The 21,269-nt window shown below is 45.2% G+C and overlaps 1 protein-coding gene across 2 annotated transcripts in view; it reads left to right on the top strand.

Annotated features, from left to right (window-relative positions):
- LOC126427376 (coatomer subunit beta') overlaps positions 1 to 21,269 on the top strand; it is a 174,490-nt gene that overhangs the window by 143,392 nt on the left and 9,829 nt on the right. For both annotated transcript variants that reach the window (XM_050089724.1, XM_050089723.1), the window contains exons 14-15: positions 2,827 to 3,034; positions 13,177 to 13,330. In XM_050089724.1, coding sequence (XP_049945681.1) covers positions 2,827 to 3,034; positions 13,177 to 13,330 — 362 coding nt within the window. The remainder of the gene's footprint in view (positions 1 to 2,826; positions 3,035 to 13,176; positions 13,331 to 21,269) is intronic.

The raw sequence follows: 21,269 nt of genomic DNA on the forward strand, positions 1-21,269 counted from the left end.
ACGAAGTGTCATTCACCAACAGCGGTAACATATCCAGCATAATATTCACTACTGGACAACGGAAAATCCACTATGGCTGCAACAAGTGGAACATCAGCGACCTTGACGGGTTAATGTATGATGCGGCATTATGGGAGGAAGGATAATTGACCCCCATTTTATCGATGGCAATCTAAATGGTGCAATGTTTGCTGATTTCCTACGTAATGTTCTACTGATGTTGCTACAAGATGTTTCACTGCAGGACAGAATGGCGATGTACTTCCAACATGATGGTTGTCTGGCACATAGCTCGCGTGCGGTTGAAGTGCTATTGAATAGCGTATTTCGTGACAGGTGGATTGGTCGTCGAAGCACCATACCGTGGCCCACACGTTCACCGGATCTGACGTCCCTGGATTTCTTTGTGTGGGGAAAGTTGAAGGATATTTGCTATTGTGATCCACCGACAACGCCTGACAAAATGCGTCAGTGCATTGTCAATGCATGTGCGAACATTACAGAAGGTGAGAGGTATTGCCCAATGCATTGAGGTTGCCGGACATCATTTTGAGCATTTATTGCATTAATGTGGTATTTACTGGTAATCGCACTGTAACCGCATGCGTTGTCAGAAATGATAAGTTCACAAAGGTACATGTATCACATTGGAACAACTGAAATAAAATATTCAAACGTACCTACGTTCTGTATTTTAATTTAAAAACCCTACCTGTTACCAACTGTTTGTCTAAAATTGTGAGCCATATGTTTGTGACTATTACAGTTACTATCACAAAGCGAAAAAAGTGGTCCAACTAAAACATTCATATTTCTTTATGTACTAATGTGTAAAAAAAAATGGTGGTTCCTATTTTTAAAAAAATGCTGTTGATATTCGTTTCACCTATGGCAGCGTCATCTAGCGGGCCAACCATAGCGCCGTCTGGTTTCCCCCTTCAAGCTAGACATGTTCCGTTTTTTGTAGTTTTTTCGTTTGACGCATATTTTGTGAGACATTTGGCCCGGTCACGATCATTGGACCACCCTGTATATGTAAATATCACAATCCGATGACTTTTGTCTCCTCAGTGTATGTAGTACATAGTCTTTTAGTCACGGTCCTATTTGGGAACAACTCTTTAAGCTCCCGGGAGCGAATTGTTCTCAATTATGTCCGTGACTCCATGACCGTGACTGTGTATTACATATAGATTGACACAGTGGTCTATGTATGTAGATGGCTATTTAACTTGCTGAAACTAGTCTTTGTCATTACTGTTGGCAGCAGCCAGAGACAGTGGTCGTGTGTGAGCTGCGTTAGTGTGAATGTGTGTGTCTATGTTGTCTATTTTGGAAGAAATACGTGTTTAGTGGTATTTTTGCTGTACCTGTCTACGACTCCACATCTCTGCTGTATGGTGACTAACAATCCTTCCTTTTCGTGATATTGTCATTATTCATCCTATGCTTTCCACTGTTTGATTAAACTTCTCTGTTAAGAAGATTTATTATATCAGTGAAAGCTTCCCAAAATCTTACACTAAAATGAGGTCCATTCTGTCCGTCATCTTTCCCACCACACACTCTCCCAATCTCCACAACATACTTGTCAGACTGTATGTTCGTTGTGCCCCTCCATCTCCATAACCTATGGCAGCTGCCCCTGTGACTGTCCCCACTGAAGACTTGCCCTGCGCAACCCCCTACCACCACCTCTACTAGCCTTGTAATTGGCAAAACGTGCACTTTCAAAGGGAGAAACGACACGTCACGTACCAGCTGTTGCATAAACACTGTTTGGCCTTCTGCATTGGCACGACTGTTATCAAGTTACCAGTTAGGACGAATGGGCATACGCAGAGGACGTGTACTGGCAACACACAATATCCTGTTGCTGAACACGCTTTACAGTGTGACAGTTGTGACCTCACGGTACGGTTCCCCACGTCTGCAATCTCTGTAGGTGGAAACTGGCATTACAATGTGTCCTCGGTTCTGACCACCCGTCGATATCAATTTTCGTCAATTTCTTTTGTCTCAGCATTTGTTCCCAGTAACAATTCCATTTTTCAGTTCCTTTTATTTTTCTATATCTTTTATTTTCTGACCTGTCTGTTACTCCCTGCCCTTTCCGCCTGTACCACTTAGCTTTCTGCTCTTGTTAACTCTTGCACGATGTTTTGTCAATAATCTCTGTCTTGCTTATTACCCTATTTTCCACCTTTAAGCTCTCAGGATTTCAAATTTCGTGTGGTTCACTCCCCAACAATCAGTCTTTCCTTCTCATCCTGTGCGGCAAGTCTCCCCTGACCCAGGTTTCTCAGCAACTTTCAGAAACTTTGCCCTTTTCCTTAATGTCACCAGTCCTTCTCCTTCACCCCTCTTCGATAGCTTTCAAACCCTCTTCTAGGAGGAGGATTGACTGGCTCCAAAAGCTTCCAAATTTTAAAACCATTATATGCTCTTTTGTCCTGTCACCACTTGGTGAGTAGTTTCTTTATCCGTCCAATTACATTATGTTTACGAGTAAGAAGATTACATTATTTATAATGTTTTCAGTCGTACACTTTCATTCAGTGTGACATCTGCTAGGTTTGCACAGCAGAGCTATACCCGACAGGGCACGCTTACACCCTTGCCGTGGTGGACGTTCCGATGGCTCGAGGTTAGGCTGCCCAGTCACTGCCGGCGAGTTTCTGAATAATATTTCGGCTGATACTTTAAGGCCGATGTTGATACATCCTTTGCAGTTTCCATTAGAATTTGATACATTCTGTTTCACACACTCTGTAGAGTGTGTCTGTGACTACGAGACTTGTACCATTTACCGTATCACCGTTCCAGGACGTACCTGCCGAGCAAGATGTCCCACGTGGTGCAGCTGTGGCGGGCAGAGCTGGCGCGGACCAACGAGAAGGCGGGGCAGTCGCTGGCGGACCCCGCCGACTACCCCAACCTGTTCGCCGGCCTGGCGGACGCTCTCCAGGCGGAGCAGTTCCTCGCGGCCGAGAGGGGGCGCCGACTGCCCGCGGCGGCGGCAGCCGGCATTCCGGTGGGTGGAGCTGCTCGGCATACTCTGGTGGAAAGTAAAATGACGCACTGGAGCTGGGCTTCATTTTAGATGAATTTTCTAGTGGAGTTAAGGTTATTGCTTCAGCTATTTTTCTGCAACCCCCTACCCATACACACATTCGTGCACAGAGGAAGCTGTACAGGTGTCAGATATAATAGTAAACCTCCATTTACGCATCTGAGTCTTGCACCTAGTTGTTGTGCACCTGTGCTCGCCTGGAGGGGCGCGCATGTAAGTGCACTCCTCCTTATCCTCGACATGCGCGTGAGAGCGATTCCGTCTGCACCTAGAGAGACGTGACCTCACTACTCTAGTGTCTGAGCTACACCCGCAGGTTAAATGCGTGCGTATGGCTGGCTGGTGGGCAGTCGATTGTCGATCAGGGTCGGCCAGGTTTGCCAGTGACTTTGACTGGCGAGGCTGTGGCATCAGCAGTCTGAAGACTGCGTAACAGCACTTTTAAGGCAAAACACTTACTAGGCTCTTAACAGTTTCAGTGAACAGGTCAATAATATGTGAAGTGTTATCCACTCTGTAGTTTATAACAGTGAAAACAATCGAGTTTTGACAAAATAAATTAATTGGATAGATAAAAAATCAACTCACCAAGTGGCAACAGAACACACACATAAAAGGAGACTATAATTAGGCAAGCTTTCGGAGCCAGTGGCTCCTTGTTTGGGCAGAAGGGTTGAAAGAGAAGGAAGAGGGATGAAGGAAAAGGACTGGAGAGCTATAGGAAAAGGGCAGATTTTGAGAAAGTCACCCAGAACCGCAGGTTAGGGGAGACTTACCAGGTGGGTTGAGAAGGAAAGACTGATCGTTGGGGACTGCATCGGATGAGATTTGAAAATCGGACAGCTTAAACAGGGAAGACACGGTAATATGGGAGGTGGAGATTACTGCTTAAAAATTGTGAATGAGTTAGTAAGAGCGAAAAGCTAAGTGCATTGTACCTAACAGAGGCGGGAGGGGGGGGGGGGGGGGGGTGAAAAACTAGACGGGTAAGACAATGAAAGCTCTAGAAAATGAATAGAGACGGGAAAAGAGTAGTTACAGTGAAGAAATGCTGAGATCGAAGAAATTAATGTAATTTAAGGTCAGGCGGGTGGCGAGAACCAAGGATGTGTTGTAGCACTAAAGTGCCCGTCATTTACGATGGCGGCCGAGTTTAGGTTCATTCTGTGCATCTGACGTCACAAAACACAGTCAGCCAATGAACAGAGAACGACGTTGCCAGAGCTCGACTACAGTGCAGAGCACGGACGAGTGTCTTCAATTTAGAATCGTTCAGTCATAAATAAAGTAATTGAACAAAAGCAATGTCTTGAAAGCAGACTTTCTATATAAGAAAGTTTGAAAAAGCATTCTTTATACCAATTGCTTCATATTCTTTTAATTAATTAAACCAAACAAGCAATAAGCCTCCTAATTCAGGCGATAACAAGAACATTCATTCTCACTAACCTCTTTTTCGCAATAAAGAACAGCGGTAATTGTTTATTTCCTATTGTAATTCGACGAAACGTGAGTAACTCGTAGTCATACCGACAGTGTTCTGTTGAACGACGAGCTGCGTTAGCGTAATGGTGAACGTCTGTGACTCCTAAGCAAAAGGTTCCGAGATCAAACCTTGTTTGGTGCTTAATATTTTTTTTTATTTAAAAACAATATCGAAGTGTCTTACTTGATGAATTTTATTTGTTTGAATGTAATTTTTTGAAATTTCTAGTGGCAACTAAAATCGACCATACGGAAAGTATACACTGTGGACTTTTACCTCTGCAAACTCTTCAAAATTTCGTGCAATGGTTTACTACATTTAATGCTGCACAATAACTGCGTCGAACATCGAAACAAAATTAAGTCATTTATGGGGGAATGTATCAGTCAAGAAGACGTGTAAAAATCAAATTTTTGGGCCAAATAGTTTTTGTGAAATCGAATGATAAGTGTGTCAAAGCAGTCGGGACAACATCTGTCTGCACAGGTGAGCAGTGCAGTGATGACAAAATCGCGCGCAGTGCGGAATGCGGGGAGCACGTCTGTAGCAGCGAAAGGGTTAATGCGGCCATGGTGGCTTTACTACATAAACTGCGTGCTCCCCCCTAAACATAAGTTTGCTTGGCGCGTTCAACTGGCAACGCAGCAACCTCCCGTGTCAGGGCGGGCATGCGCGAGCCGCCAAGATAAAAGAATTGAACTATAGTTCCCACCTGTGGAGTTCCGAGAAACGGGTGTCTGGGGGAAGAATCCAGGTGGCTCTTGTGTCGAAACGGGCACCGAGCTCACGATTGTCATGTTGTAGAGCATGCCCTGCAACAGGATGTTGTGTGTCGCCGGTATACACCCTCTACTTACGCCCATTCATCCTAATTGATAATTTGGCAGTAGTCACGCCGATGTAGAAGGCCGAACAGTGTTCACGTAACAGCTTGTATATGACGGCTAGTTTCACAGGTGGCTCTCCCTTTGATAGTATATGTTTTTCCAGTGACAGGGCCGGTATAGGTGGTGGTAGGAGAGTGCACGGGCAAGTCTTGCAGTGGGGACGGGCACGGCGGTAGGAGCCGTAGGGTAGGGAGGTGGGGGAAGAAGGAGCATAGGGTCTGCAAGGATGTCGAGGAGATTGGGAGGGCGACAAAAAGCTGTGATGAGCAAAATCTCAGACAATCTTTTGAGGGCACGATTTTAGTAAGTCACGGCCTTGTCGAAGCATCTGATTAATACATTCGAGACCAGGATAATACTGAGTGACAAGTGGTGCAGTCTGAAGTTCGTTTTTGAAGGGACCAGAAGTACCAGGATTGGATGTGATGGCTCAGGAAATTGCTTTTGACCTACATTGGTGAAGTTCTTACATCCAGTGAAGGCTGCAGCGAAGATGATGGAGTATTGCTGTAAAGAGTCTGCATCCAAATAAACAAGCTTGCCTCAAATGCCATGCTGCATGGGATAGAATGTTTGGCGTGGAAAGGATGGCAACTGTCAGAACATAAGTACTGTTGTTTGTAAGTAGGTTTAATGTGGACAGAAGTGTGTTGCTGGCCTTTGATGAGGATGAGATCGACATCAAGGAGAGTGATTGGCAATTCAGAATAGGACAATGAAATTAATTGGAGAAGGTATTCAGAGATTAAATGAATTTTAGCAGGTCAGCCTTACCACGAGTCCATATGTTAAAGATATTACCAATGTGTCTTCGAAGTACTCCAAAAGGCCTAACAGTGAAATTCCCTGTTTCTGGATGCAATCCTACTCTACGCCATGCTCTTTTACATTTTCAGATACAGCAATCTCTTGCTCTTACCCTATTAATCTGTGACCTATATGCGTCATCAGCCAATTTCCACTCCACCAAACTTCTCTCCTACAAAATCCTGCAGTTATCTGTCACTCATTTTTCCTTGGATGGCATCCACTTTCACAGGCGTACGTTCAGTCAGGTGCTGGAAAGATTCTTGGGGAATGGCAGACCATTCTTCAAGGAGTGCTGCACTGAGGAGAGGTATTGATGTCGGTCGGTGAGGCCTGGCACGAAGTCGGGATTCCAAAAACATCCCGAAGGTGTTCTATAGAATTTAGGTCAGGACTCTGTGCAGGCCAGTCCATTACAGGGATGTTATTGTCGTGTAACCACTCCGCCACAGGCCGTGCATTATGAACAGCTGCTCGATCATATTGAAAGATGCAGTGCCATCCCCGAATTGCTCTTCAACAGTGGAAAGCAAGAAGGTGCTTAAAACATCAGTGTAGGCCTGTGCTGTGATGCAAAACAGCAAGGGGTGCAAGCCCCTTCCATGAAAAACATGATCACACCACCGTCTCCGAATTTTACTGTTGGCATTACATGCGTTGGCAGATGATGTTCCCCGGGCATTCACCATACCCACACCCTGCCATCAGATCACCACCTTGCGTACTGTGATATGTCATGCCACACAAAGTTTTTCAGCTGTTCAACCGTCCAATGTTTATGCTTCTTACACCAAGCGAGGCGTCGTTTGGCATTTACCGGTGTGATATGTGGCTTATGAGCAGCCACTCGACTGTGAAGTCCAGGTTTTCTCAACTCCCACCTAACTGCCATAGTACTTGCAGTGGATCCTGATGCAGTTGGGAATTTCTGTGTGATGGTCTGGATAAATGTCTGCCTAATACACATTACGACTCTCTTCAACTGTTGGCGGTCTCTGTCAGTAAACAGACGAGGTCGGCCTGTACGTGTCCCTTCACGTTGCCACTTCACTAGCACATTGGAAACAGTGGACATTGGGATGTTTAGGAGTGTAGAAATATCGCAGACAGGCATATGATGCAAGTGCCACCCTATCACCTGACCACGTTTGAAGACCGCGAGTTCTGCGGGGCATCCCGTTCTGCTCTCTCTACATCTACATTTACATCTGCATCTACATTTATACTCCGCAAGCCACCCAACAGTGTGTGGCGGAGGGCACTTCACATGCCACTGTCATTACCTCCCTTTCCTGTTCCAGTCACGTATGGTTCGCGGGAAGAATGACTGCCGGAAAGCCTCTGTGCGCACTCAAATCTCTCTAATTTTACACTCGTGTTACTTTGTTTATCGTGCGACAGTGCGGAACTGTATCGAACCCCTTCCGGAAGTCAAGGTAAATGGCATCTACCTGGGAGCCTGTAACTAATATTTTCTGGGTCTCATGAACAAATAAAGCCGGTTGGGTCTCACACGATCACTGTTTCTGGAATCCATGTTGATTCCTACAAAGTAGATTTTGGGTTTCCGGAAATGACATGATACACGAGCAAAAAACATGTTCTAAAATTCTACAACAGATCGATGTCAGCGATATAGGCCTATAGTTTTGAGCATCTGCTCGACGACCCTTCTTTAAGACTGGAACTACCTGTGCTCTTTTCCAATCCGTTGGAATCTTCCGTTCCTCTAAGATCTTCCGCTTCCGTTCCTCTAAGAGGGGGGCAAGTTCTTTCGCGTACTCTGTGTAGAATCGAATTGGTATCCCGTCAGGTCCAGTGGACTTTCCTCTGTTGAGTGATTCCAGTTGCTTTTCTATTCCTTGGACACTTATTTCAATGTCAGCCATTTTTTCGTTTGTGCAAGGATTTAGAGAAGGAACTGCAGTGCAGTCTTTCCCTGTGAAACAGCTTTGGAAAAAGGTGTTTAGTATTTCAGCTTTATGAGTGTCATCGTCTGTTTCAACGTCATTATCATCCCAGAGTATCTGGATATGCTGTTTCGATCCACTTACTGATTTAGCGTAAGACCAGACTAGGATTTTCTGTGAAGCCGGTACATAGAATTTTACTTTTGAATTCACTGAACGTTTCACGCATAGCCCTCCTTACGCTAACTTTGGTTTGGCTTCTGTTTGTCTGAGAGGTTTTGGCTGCGTTTAAATTTGCAGTGAAGCTCTCTTTGCTTTCGCAGTAGTTTCCTATCTTTGTTGTTGAACCACAGTGTGTTTTTCCCATCCCTCACAGTTTTACTCGGCACGAACCTGTCTAAAATGCATTTTACTATTGCCTTGAACTTTTCCCATAAACACTCAACATTGTCAGTATCGGAACAGAAATTTTCATTTTGATCTGTTAGGTAGACTGAAATCTGCCTCCTATTACTCTTGCTAAACAGATAAACCTTCCTCCCTTTTTTTATATTCCTATTTACTTCCATGTTCAGGGATGCTGCAATGGCCTTATGATCACTGATTCCTTGTTCTGTGCTTACAGAGTCGGAAAGTTCTGGTCTGTTTATCAGTAGGTCCAAGATGTTATCTCCACGAGTCAGTTCTCTGTTTAATTGCTCGAGGTAATTTTCGGATAGTGCACTCAGTATAATGTTACTTGATGCTCTGTCCTTACCACCCATCTGAAACACCTGAGTGTCCCAGTCTATATCTGGTAAATTGAAATCTCCAGCTAAGACTATAACGTGTTGAGGAAATTTATTTGAAATGTATTCCAGATTTTCTCTCAGTTGTTCTGCCACTAATGCTGCTGAGTCGGGAGGTCGGTAAAAGGAGCCAATTATTAACCTAGCTCGGTTGTTGAGTGTATTCTCCACCCATACTAATTCACAGGAACTATCCACTTCTACTTCACTACAGGATAAACAGCTACTAACAGCGACAAACACGCCACCACCGGTTGCATGCAGTCTATCCTTTCTAAACACCATCTATGCCTTTGTAAAAATTTCGGCACAATTTATCTCTGGCTTCAGCCAGCTTTCCGTACCTATAACGATTTCAGCTTCAGTGCTTTCTATCAGCGCTTGAAGTTCCGGTACTTTACCAATGCAGCTTCGACAGTTTACAATTACAATACCGATTGCTGCTTGGTCCCCGCATGTCCTGACTTCGCCCCGCACCCTTTGAGGCTGTTGCCCTTTCTGTACTTGCCCGAGGCCATCTGACCTAAAAAACCGACCAGTCCATGCCACACAACCCCTGCTACCCATGTAGCTGCCTGCTGTGTGTAGTGGACTCCTGACCTATCCAGTGGAACCCGAAACCCCACCACCCTATGGCGCAAGTCGAGGAATCTGCAGCCCACACAGTCGCAGAACTGTCTCCGCCTCTGATTCAGATCCTCCACTCGGCTCTGTACCAAAGGTCCGCAGTCAGTCCTGTCGACGATGCTGCAGATGGTGAGCTCTGCTTTCATTTTGCTAGCGAGACTGGCAGTCTTCACCAAATCAGATAGCCGCCGGAAGCCAGAGAGGATTTCCTCCGATCCATAGCGACACGCATCATTGGTGTCGATATGACCGACCACCTGCAGATGGGTGCACCCTGTACCCTTCGTGGCATCCGGTAGGACCCTTTCCACATATGGAAGGCTCCCCCCCGGTATGCACACGGAGTGCACATTGGTTTTCTTCCCCTCCCTTGCAGCCATATCCCTAAGGGGCCCCATTACGCGCCAGACGTTGGAGCTCCCAACTACCAGTAAGCCCACCCTCTGCGACCGCCCGGATCTTGCAGACTGAGGGGCAACCTCTGGAACGGGACAAGCAGCCCTGTCCGGCCGAAGATCGGTATCAGCCAGAGACAGAGCCTGAAACTAGTTCGTCAGACAAACCGGAGAGGCCTTCCGTTCAGCCCTCCGGAATGTCTTTTGCCCCCTGCCACACCTAGAGACGACCTCCCACTCTACCACGGGTGAGGGATCAGCCTCAATGTGGGCAGTATCCCGGGCAGCCACAGCCGTAGTCCGATCGGGGGATGCGTGGGACGAACTGGCCGTCCCCGGCAAACCCCCGTCCGGATCCCCACAGAGATACCCGTTGGCAACAGCCTCGAGCTGTGTGACCGAAGCCGACACTGCCCGAAGCTGGGAGCGAAGGGATGCCGACTCGGCCCGCACCCGAACACAGCAGTCGCAGTCCTTATCCGTGCTAAATACTGTTGTGCAAAGAACGTCCGAACTTATCTACAGAGAGCACAAACAATTCGACACAAACTTTAAATGGTTATTAAAATAAAAGAGTGCCTAGTAAATGCAGTAATGCTGCTACTTGCGCACTGCCGACAGACTGCTCGGTGGCAGAAGGCTAACTGTCCTGTCAGTAATGTACGAAGACTGACGATGTCTAATGACTACTGAGGTCGCCGATACGGAGTACCCGGTGGTAGGTGGCAGCACGGTGCACCTAATGTGAAAACGTATGTTTTTGGGGGCGTCCAGAACATAATGTAAAATACGTAAAGAACAATACTGGGAAGCTCCTCGCCTGGCAGATTATATAACACACAGTTGTGTAAAAGCCAGAATAAAAAGCTTAAGAATTACTATACATCTAGAAAAATGGAATCTTTCATTGCAGCAAATGATTAAACGTAACTGAAGGTGTAGGGTAGTTAACAAAACAGTGGCTATTAATTAAAGTCTCCGTAGTCGACGACACGTCGTCAGTGTAATGCGAGTGGTGCCCCCTTGTGACTTCTCTGTACGAAGTTCTCTTTTTTCTGTGACAGAGGTGGCGGAAGAAGGCACAGTCTCCTCACTGCCGGTGGCCGCCGCGCGCGACTGCACACCGAGCTGCTGCGGTGGTAGACTCTGCTCAAACTTAGGTTTCTCAGTACTTCAGAATGAGCGTCCTGTCGGTGCAGGCGGGAGGAGACCGGGCCTCCTTCCACGAGCTCTGCTCGCTAGCTGAGACCGGTAATTGTGAATTGTCAAATTTGTGTGATCTTAACGGACTTTACAAATAAGGACTGGCAGGTTGTCCACTGTGTCACAATCTGAGGCACACAGACGAGCGGTGTTGCGAGAGGAACGTCGGCAGGTCGTGGCAGGTGCTTCGCTGTGGTGCCGGCTGGCATTCTGAATAGCACCGCCTCTGTGCGACCTGGCAAGTGACGCAGTACGGGATTTGGCACTCGTGTTGTACATCGACTACTGGTGGCGACAGCATTACGTGGCGGACCTATTGAGCCCTACGTACTTTGGGAGGATCATCTGGTATTTGGTAGGCCAGGAGTAGGGATCGTGCCGGTCGACACAGTCCCCTTGCGTCGACAGTGTTTATCGACACTGCACGGTGGTCAGAGCAGCACATCTGTCTTTTGCCGAATGAAGTAAGGTTTTCGTAGGTGTCGAGTTTTCACGCTCTGTGCACACTTGCTTTGTTTGCACAGCTTCTGCCCTTGAGTTGTCCCTTTGCTGACCTTCACACACTTCAACTGCTCTTCTCTGCTACAGAGTGTTGCTAGAGAATAATTTCTAATTTCATATTACACCAATAAAACATGTGTATTGCAGTGCCTTAAAAGTGATTTGAGGGCAGGAAGTGCAATATATTTTCACTTATCTTATTGGGTGTAGATCTCAACAAAACTTCGTTGTAGGCATTCAAACACCCCCCCCCCTCTCCCCCACTCCCTACCGCTCTCCCCCTCCCCTCCCTCCCACCTCTCTCCCTCCCACCTCTCTCCCTCCCACCTCTCTCCCTCCCACCTCTCTCCCTCCCACCTCTCTCCCTCCCACCTCTCTCCCTCCCACCTCTCTCCCTCCCACCTCTCTCCCTCCCACCTCTCTCCCTCCCACCTCTCTCCCCTCCCACCTCTCTCCCCTCCCCCCTCTCTCCCCTCCCCCCTCTCTCCCCCTCCCCCTTCTCTCCCCTCCCCCCTCTCTCCCCCTCCCCCTTCTCTCCCTCTCTCTCCCCCTCCCCCCTCTCTCCCCCTCCCCCTTCTCTCCCCTCCCCCCTCTCTCCCCCTCCCCCTTCTCTCCCTCTCTCTCCCCCTCCCCCCTCTCTCCCCCTCCCCCTTCTCTCCCTCTCTCTCCCCCTCCCCCCTCTCTCCCCCTCCCCCTTCTCTCCCTCTCTCTCCCCCTCCCCCCTCTCTCCCCCTCCCCCTCCATCCCCTCTCTCCGCTCTCTCCACTTCCCCCTCTCTCCCCCTCCCCCTCTCTCTCTCCTCTCCTCCTCCCCCTCTCTCTCTCCTCTCCCCCTCCCCCTCTCTCTCTCCTCTCCCCCTCCCCCTCTCTCTCTCCTCTCCCCCTCCCCCCCTCTCTCCTCTCCCCCTCCCCCTCTCTCTCTCCTCTCCCCCTCCCCCCCTCTCTCTCTCCTCTCCCCCTCCCCCCTCTCTCTCCTCTCCCCCTCCCCCTCTCTCTCTCCTCTCCCCCTCCCCCTCTCTCTCTCCTCTCCCCCTCCCTCTCTCTGTCCTCTCCCCCTCCCTCTCTCTGTCCTCTCCCCCTCCCTCTCTCTGTCCTCTCCCCCTCCCTCTCTCTCTCCTCTCCCCCTCCCTCTCTCTCTCCTCTCCCCCTCCCTCTCTCTCTCCTCTCCCCCTCCCTCTCTCTCTCCTCTCCCCCTCCCTCTCTCTCTCCTCTCCCCCTCCCTCTCTCTCTCCTCTCCCCCTCCCTCTCTCTGCCCTGTAACAGTGAGAGTAGCCATTTTAACTGCATGCTTTGCTGGTGTTTCTGGTAGTGGAATGGGGAACTGGTGCAGCATGTGAATGACCTACATTGTCTGCTAAAAATGACACATCTACTGATTCCGTAATTTATCTCAGTAAATTCGTATATCGTTCCAAAGTTGCAAAGTCCTTTTGACTCACCTTTCAGTGTACAATTTTACAATGCCATACATGTATAGAAGAGAATTTTTGCGGTTTGCAGATGAACCACGAGCGCAATCCGATAGAGGAGATGAAGGCAGCTGAGGCAGCGGGCACTTTCCGCTACGTGCCGGAAGCGTCGGGGGCGGCGGTGGAGGCGGATGAGGGCGATGGCGGGCCGCCTCACCGGTTGGGAGGCACAGGCTCTGATACAGGTGAGGCAGCTTAGTGTTCCTGTCCTGTCCCATCCCCAGGCTTAAAAAGCAGTGGCAAATACTATGTGCCATAGTTAACAGTTTCTTTTGCTGCACCTTACTGATCACAAGCAAAAACACCGCACTACTCCAGCTTGTCAAAAACCTTTTCACTGGCCAGATTTGCTTTACCTTTTAACTCTTAGAATGTGGCTCATGTAATAGTGGGAGGTTCTGAATAAGTTACCTAAAAGTAACATTACATAAGGAAGGAGATTTACTTACTTGACACCATGTATTCTCATTTTTGGAATTGATGGAACATAAAGTTTGTTTCCACAAATCTTCCACGCGGCTTTCTCTTGTTACATGTGAGACATCCCACATCTACGAAATTTCTTGCCAGATGCACGAGAGAATGCCAGCACCTAACTCGGCCGTCACGCCACCGACACACTTGGTAAGCTCGTCGGTAGTTGAAGGAAGTGCAGGGACGTGCACCTTATCTTTAATGTATGCCGACAGACAAAAGTCAGATTGGAAGATCTCTGTGGACGAGCTGTGTTCCCGAGCCGTTGGACTGAAACGAGAACAGTGGGACATAGGTACACTGTGATGTTTCGGTGATTGTGTGGAGGGGCCCGATCTTACTGGAAAACGCATACACGCGTGTCCTCTCGAATTTGTGGCATCCGGTAGCTCTGCAACATATCTGGATATGTCATTCAGGGTTTATACGACCCACGCCAAGCAGGAGATCTGGGAAAAACCTGGGAATTTTTTCATCTGGGGAAAAAAGCTGGGAATTTTTTTGAATTCTGGGAATTTTTCATTGTTTTTGTTTTCAGTTAAATTTTTGTAATTTTGACTGGTAAGAACCAATACTCTAACAAAGGTTATTACGGTATACTGGTACTGCAGAATAATACTGCAGCAATAAAATGTGAACGAGAGAAAAAATAAAACTTCAATTGCAAAGGAAATGTGCCATATACAACAACAAAACACAGTGATCATACAAGCATCTGCCAACAGCAAAATGTGTCAGAGACTTTAGGAAGACTGCAATGCTCTGTAACAACAAATTGCCTCCAATGAGCATGGTGTCACAACTGTTAACATTAGATTTGTTTTAGCAGTTACGAGTAGTGCGCAGTTGAGTAGTATCTTCTTGCACTTCTGGCTAGAGAAACGTGGCTGTGTAAGCAGTCACACCGGGGAAAAAAAAAGAAAAAAAAGGTAGATGCTACCGGCAAAAATTTTACTGGCGTGCCCAAGCTTCCAGATTCATGCATGCGTAGCAGGCCTGGATCTAGGAGAGGAAGGGGGGGGGGAGGCAAATTCATATTCTTCAGGAAAAAACTTTGTTTTACAAAACGCCTATCATCCAGCACACGTTGGTCTATCAATTATTCATATGACTTTAAAGCACGTCCCTTTTGGTTTTTGAACATATTCTAAGTTGATTTCCGAATGAATCATAAGTTGATTTGTGAATGTGTGCATAGTGTACATGATGTGTCTGTCAGTGGAATCCTCGTCACACTTAGAAATAAACTTTCCTGCAGACAAAAGAGGCTATACGAGCTGAGCGGAGTACAGCTGAATGGAAGAAAGCCAACCACTGTCTCAATATGTGGTTGATTGGGTTTGCAAATGATGAGCATTGTTATAATTACCAATGAAATCCATAGATTCAGACTACCAGGGTGGAAATAAATGACTAACAGGAATAACAGGTAAGAAAGATTACGTATTACCTTCTCGGTGTACCCAAGAAAATGAAATTTTGGCAGAAAATTTTTGGCCAGATCACTATACTAGTAAGGGCCAGTTGTACAGTCTCTGGCTAACAGCCGCTTTAATGTCTATTCTGGAAGTAGCGCGGAAAACACGTTGTACAAACATGTAACAATGCCTAACCGGAGAATAATCACAGGATAACTGAACCGCTGATTGTCGCAGAGTTAGTGAAGTTAACCGGCAAATAAGCTTTGACATTGGCAGGAATAGATACAGAATTAGTGATGACACGACTGTTTGTTAGAACGAGGAAGGAGAGGAAATGGGGACATCATTTAAATTATGAAAGAATGTGACAATTCCAAATTTATATAGAAATTTCGCACTGCTACTTTTCGATCTCGTGCTTGAGAAACTGGAGCATATGAATGAAGTGTGAAACTGTTTCCTAACATAAAGCTTTTTGCTTGTAGAAGGCCTAATAGGCATTTGATATTGGTACAGGGTGTATACGACCCGGGACATCCGGAAAAAACCCGGGAATTTTATTGTCCGGGAGAAAACCGCGAAAAAACCGGGAATTTTTTAGAATTCGGGGAATATTTTAGAATTCCGGGAATATTTCATTGTTTTCTTTACCAGTTAAATTTTTGTGATTTTGACTGTTAAGAACCAATATTCTAACGAAGGATATTACTATATCCCGCTTCTGCAGAATAATACTGCAGCAACAAAACATGAATGAGAGAGAAAAATAAAAAAAAAAAGAAAATAAAACTTAAATCGCAAAACAAATGCGCCATATACAACAACAAAACACAGTTCTCATTCAAGCGTTTGCTAGCCAAAGTGTGTCAAAGGCTTTAGGAAGAATATGCAGTGTTTCCTAACAATAAATTGCCTCTGATGAGCGGGACGTGACAGATGTTTACATTAGATTCATTTGGGCAGTTGCAGGCGGGCTCTTATGCATGCGCAGGTGAGTCGTGTATGGGTAGTACTTCTCCCGCTTCTGGCTACAGATGTATGGCTGGGTGCCACCATCTAAATTGCTGCGGTTGGGAAATATCGTAGATACGGGGCTGATGCACAGAGCAGTCTGAATTGTAATGGGGAGGTGGGTAGTCTCCACATGAGCCGTGTTTACATTTAGTGATTTTGCTGTTTCCTCTTCGTTTATTGCTTTCACATTAAATGAAAACAAAACGAATTTCTGTGGCCGAGAGCTACCAAATGAATTAAAATACGTTCATATAATTACAGAAGGCTAAAATATGTTGCTAGATTCAGGTTTTATTTCCACCTTTCTGACAGTCAAGCATCAATCGCCTTGCAGAACAATGTAGTTATTTTTGTCGGTTTGCTAAATAGATTTGGCTTTTATTAATATTTTGCGCTGAGGCAGTCAGTTTATTTGAAACGAAGTGTTTAATTTCACACTGTTGACTAGTTTCAACTGTTCGCTGCATTTAAAGTGCACGTTTTCCATCTTCTAGCTCGTATAGCATTATACCATAGTAAAGAACCAAACACAAGATAATACAGTACTGGTACTCCAAGAAAATTTACATCCGAATCTGGACATACGATTGTGCACTTTAAGCTGAATTATGCATTTTAGTATGGTTCACGAAATTCCGATGCTCTTGAAGTATCCTCTGATGTCTTGTTTCTTTTATGACATAATGCAAGATCTTTTAATGTTTTACATGAACGAACATGCGGGCTTCCTGCGTCATCGTAGCTGCACAGGCGCAGTGATGCCTTTTATCTGGCACTCTCTGGCAACTGCTGAAACAAACCAATTTCTAACAGATCACGGGAAAATATTGCGAATGATGATTTGAAAAGTGTTACTTTCGAAGTAAATTTCCTTTTACGCAAGATGAACTGTGTGCGAGAATGTACGATGAATTTCTTAAATCGCAGAGCGTTTTACTCTCATTTAAAGATCAACTCTTTAAGGAAGACCATTTAGAAGAATTTCGAGCCCAGAAGATCAGACCTTTACGTCGTTATTAAAATTTTTACTGGCATATTTGTGTGATGTATCTTAAAGTGTAACACGCGCAAAAAGATTATCATTATATGTGGAAGCTTAGCTTCTCTTGCAGCTTATTAATCTTATTTGTGAAAGCTTTGTTTTTCTTGTAGCAGCACTATGTGTATTAATTTAAACCATTAACTTTTCTTTTTTGTGTGTTCGCGCTACTGAAGATTGATCTTTGCTATTGGTTGACTACATCACGTGTCCTATGCTGTCATCAGCTGGCGATATCACGTGACATGAGCTATGACTGGCTTACAAAAGTGCGTCGTAATCTCGATTTCATTGCTTCGTAAAGTAACATGCTGTGTTTGGTGGAATTAGAATTTATACCTCCGTAACATGAAAAAATGCAGCGTACATGTTGCTGCACATCAAAGATCTTTCCAAAACGTGTTTTTTTCCCCCCCCCCTGGGTTTCGTTTTCTAAAGTGCTGGCAAATTCTACGTCTGTGTAGAAAACCATAAACATTCTAAAGTATACTGTCACTTAACACGGAAAAAGTGTATTTTCAACCGGGAGAAAGTGTATTTTCAACCGGGAAATTCGGGAAAAATCTGGGAATTTCTTAACTTTGTCCATGTATACACCCTGTGGTACTTCTTGAATTAGATTAGATGACCATTTGTGCCAAAACAGTCTCATTTATTTGGTGTGTTTTACAATTGCTGCAGTATTAAAATGGCCTATTTTGTTTTATCTAGCAGACAGTGACAAAATAGGCGTAATCAGATCGAGAAACCACATCAGTCTTGGGTCTTGTTTGTAGTAATAGCTTTTTAAGTATTGGATGACGACATTTTGATTTTTCATGTAGCAAAACGTTTGACGAACTTTGATGAGGTAAAAGACTCTTTCTTAGAAAGGAAAGCATGCCATGTAAAGCTGTAGCAAGATTAGAGAAAAAAAAATATAGGTGTTAAGGATTGAAGAAATGTGTAATGTCTTGCTTGTCTCTTGTCTTTACTGGTTTTATGTATCCTATACTTAATTTTATGTCACACAAAGCAGCAAGTTGTTAGCTAATAGGGAATAAAGAGGGCAAATTTTCTGAAGATGTCAAACCGGGTGAATGTAAGCAGGAGAGGCACCACAGGACATTTTAATTTCCACTTTCCTGAATATAGTTTGATGGCATCCAGTACAAAATATACACGTTTCAATTCCACAGAGCGAAATACAGTGACGTGTGATAGAAGAATGCTGTGTGAAGAGCTGTGGCACTGCACTTTGGCACAATTAAGACCAAATAACATGTCTTCCATTTCCTCGAACACGTATGTTTCATGTATCAGACTCTTCAGAAGTGTAGAATGCTACAATATGAGTGCTACAATATGAACGTATTTTTGAAAATTTGTTTTTTAATTTTTGACATCTTATCTCAAATGCTCGAGGGACACCACTATCTAGTATTGACTCAGTTCGGAAATATTGTAGATACGGGGCTGATGCGCAGAGCAGTCTGAGTTATAATAGGGAAGTGGGTAGTCTCCACGTGGCCCGTGTTTACATTTAGTGACTTTGCTGTTTCCTCTTTGTTTACTGCACTCATGTCAAATGGAAACAAAATGGATTTCTGTGTCTGGGAGCTATCATGTGAATTAAAATGCATTCACATAATTACAGAAGTCTAAAATACGTTATTAGTTTCAGATCTTATTTTATTTCCGCCTTTCTGACAGTTAAGCATTAATTGCCTTGCAGAACAATGAAATTATTTTTGTCGATTTGCTTAAGAAATTTTCTTTTATTAATCTTTTCCGCTGAGGCAGTCAATATATTTGAAATGAAGTGTTTAATTCCACACTATTCGGTAGTTTCAACTGTTCAGTGCATTTCAAGTGTACGTTTTCATCTTATAGCACGTATGGCTCTATGTCATAACAAAGAGCCAAACATAAGATAACAAAGTACTGGTACTCAAGAAAATTGAAATCCCGAAAACCACACTGAAAAGCTTAATATCATGTTGGGGCCTACTTCACTGGGAATCTGGGACTCTCAATTAAAAATCAGCTCTTTTATGATGAGCCATTTAGAAGAATTTCGAGCCCAGAAGATCAGACATCTACATCATTATTAAAAATTTTACTGGCACATTTGTGTGATATATCTTAAAAAGTAGTATGCGCATAAGAGATCAACATTATATGTGAAAGCTTAGTTTCTCTTGCAGCGTATTGGCCTTAGAGACCAATATTACATGTGAAAGCTTTGCTTTTCTTGTAGCAACACTCTATATATTAATTTAGACCATTAACTTTTCCTGTTCACTTGTTTGGGCTACTTAACAGTGATGTTGCTATTTGCTGACTACACCACATGTCTGAAACTCTGCATATCCGCTGTCATTGGTTGGTGAGATCACGTGACACGAGCTATGACTGGCTTAAAAAAAACCATCGCAATCTCAGTTTCAATGCTTCGGAAAGTAAAATGCGGTGTTTGGTGGAATTCGAATTTATACTTTGTAATACAAAAATATGCAGCGTATGTGTTGCTGCATATCAAACATCTATCCAAAAAGTGTTTTTTTTCCCCCGAGTTTCATTTTCTAAAGCACCGAGAAGTTCTACGCCCATTTATAAAACCATAACCATTCAAAGGATTGATAAGTTATACAGTTGCGAAAGAAAATATACTGTCAGTTAACAGGGAAAAAGTGTATTTTTAACCGAGAAATCCGGGAGAAACCAGAGAATTTTTTTCCTTGTCCGCATATACACCCTGTAATTCCTGTGACAGCCTGCCTGTGGAAATAAAATACAGTTGGTTCACTTTGATGGAAGTCAGTGCACAAAAGACGTTCACATTTGGAGAGTCTAGTGTGTGTTCAGAGACCTCAGGCAGGTTCTGCATACCCCGTATCAGCACTTCGTGGTGGTTAATGTTCCACTAAGGTGGGATTTGGCCTCATCACTGAGCACTATCTTGGCAAGAAAATTATATTCATTTTTCCCTCCTGTTAATCATCTCCATACAGAAATAATACTGTGGCTGTCGCTACAACTTTAGACCTGGAACAGTTGCAATTGGTACGTCTTACACTGCAGTCGCCATCATAAAATTCCCACTGCTTTGGGCTTAGGAACATTCAGCTTCAAACTTGCTCTATTTGTAGACTTCTTTTGACTCGGTGCATACGTACCCATCACAACGTGGCCTGCTACCCTCAGGCTATGCAGACGGCCATGTGAACATATTGGGATTTTTGTTTTGCGTGGTTACTTCGCAAAAGCAGCTACGATATGCCTCGTAGAAGACAGTGAGCATCTTTTGACCGAGTTTCAAAGCTCGACCGAAGAAGAATACTTGCCTACAAGGATTTACAGATTATCCTTCAGAGAAATCTGTAATTGTGTCTGACAGTACCGAGCAACTGCGATGTGGATCTGTAATCGGTGCACGCAGGAGGGAACGACAGACTGACAGAGTCGATTCCACCCACCTCGGCGCACCGCTACGCGTGATGACAGGGATATTTTTTGCACGGCAGTGACGGATCGTTCTGCCACATCACGAACCGTATCGCAACAACTTCGGTCTGCTGTGCAATAAGCAGTGTTCACGCATACTGTCAGATGTCGTTTGCAATAGAGTGGAATGTCCGCAAGGCGTCCACTGCTGCTTTTACCACCAATGCCGATGCCGCGGGCGTTTGCGCCGGCATCGGTGCGATGTACGATGGATGTGGACGACTGAATGGAACGACATTGTTTGTACTGACAAATCCCGATTCCACCTGCTCTACCACGATAGGGAGATTAGAACTTGGAGACACTGTGCTGAGAGACCATTGAACTGTTGCCTTATGCATCACTGTACTGGTTCTGCACCCTATGTTACAGTTCAGTTTGGTACCAGATTCCCGCAGCCTCTAAGTACACAAAGTCGGTACACGAAACGGCCAGCATTACATGCCTGAAGTGTCGGAGGCTGTCATAACCCCCCCCCCCCCCCCCCCCCCCCCCCCCCCGCTCCCCGTTACTTCAGATCTTCCGATGGCCTCATTTTGACAGGATAATGTGTGACCGCATTGTGGCACAGAGTGTTTGAGTCTCCTCTGTCCTCCATCGGATTGCATTGCTGCCTCAACCTCCCCGTTCTCCCGCTCTCTTGCGTATCAAAACTTTCGGTCGATGGCTACGGAATGACTGGCCGGGTAT

Source organism: Schistocerca serialis, chromosome 11 (genome assembly GCF_023864345.2).
Source record: "Schistocerca serialis cubense isolate TAMUIC-IGC-003099 chromosome 11, iqSchSeri2.2, whole genome shotgun sequence".
Classification (NCBI taxonomy): domain Eukaryota; kingdom Metazoa; phylum Arthropoda; class Insecta; order Orthoptera; family Acrididae; genus Schistocerca; species Schistocerca serialis.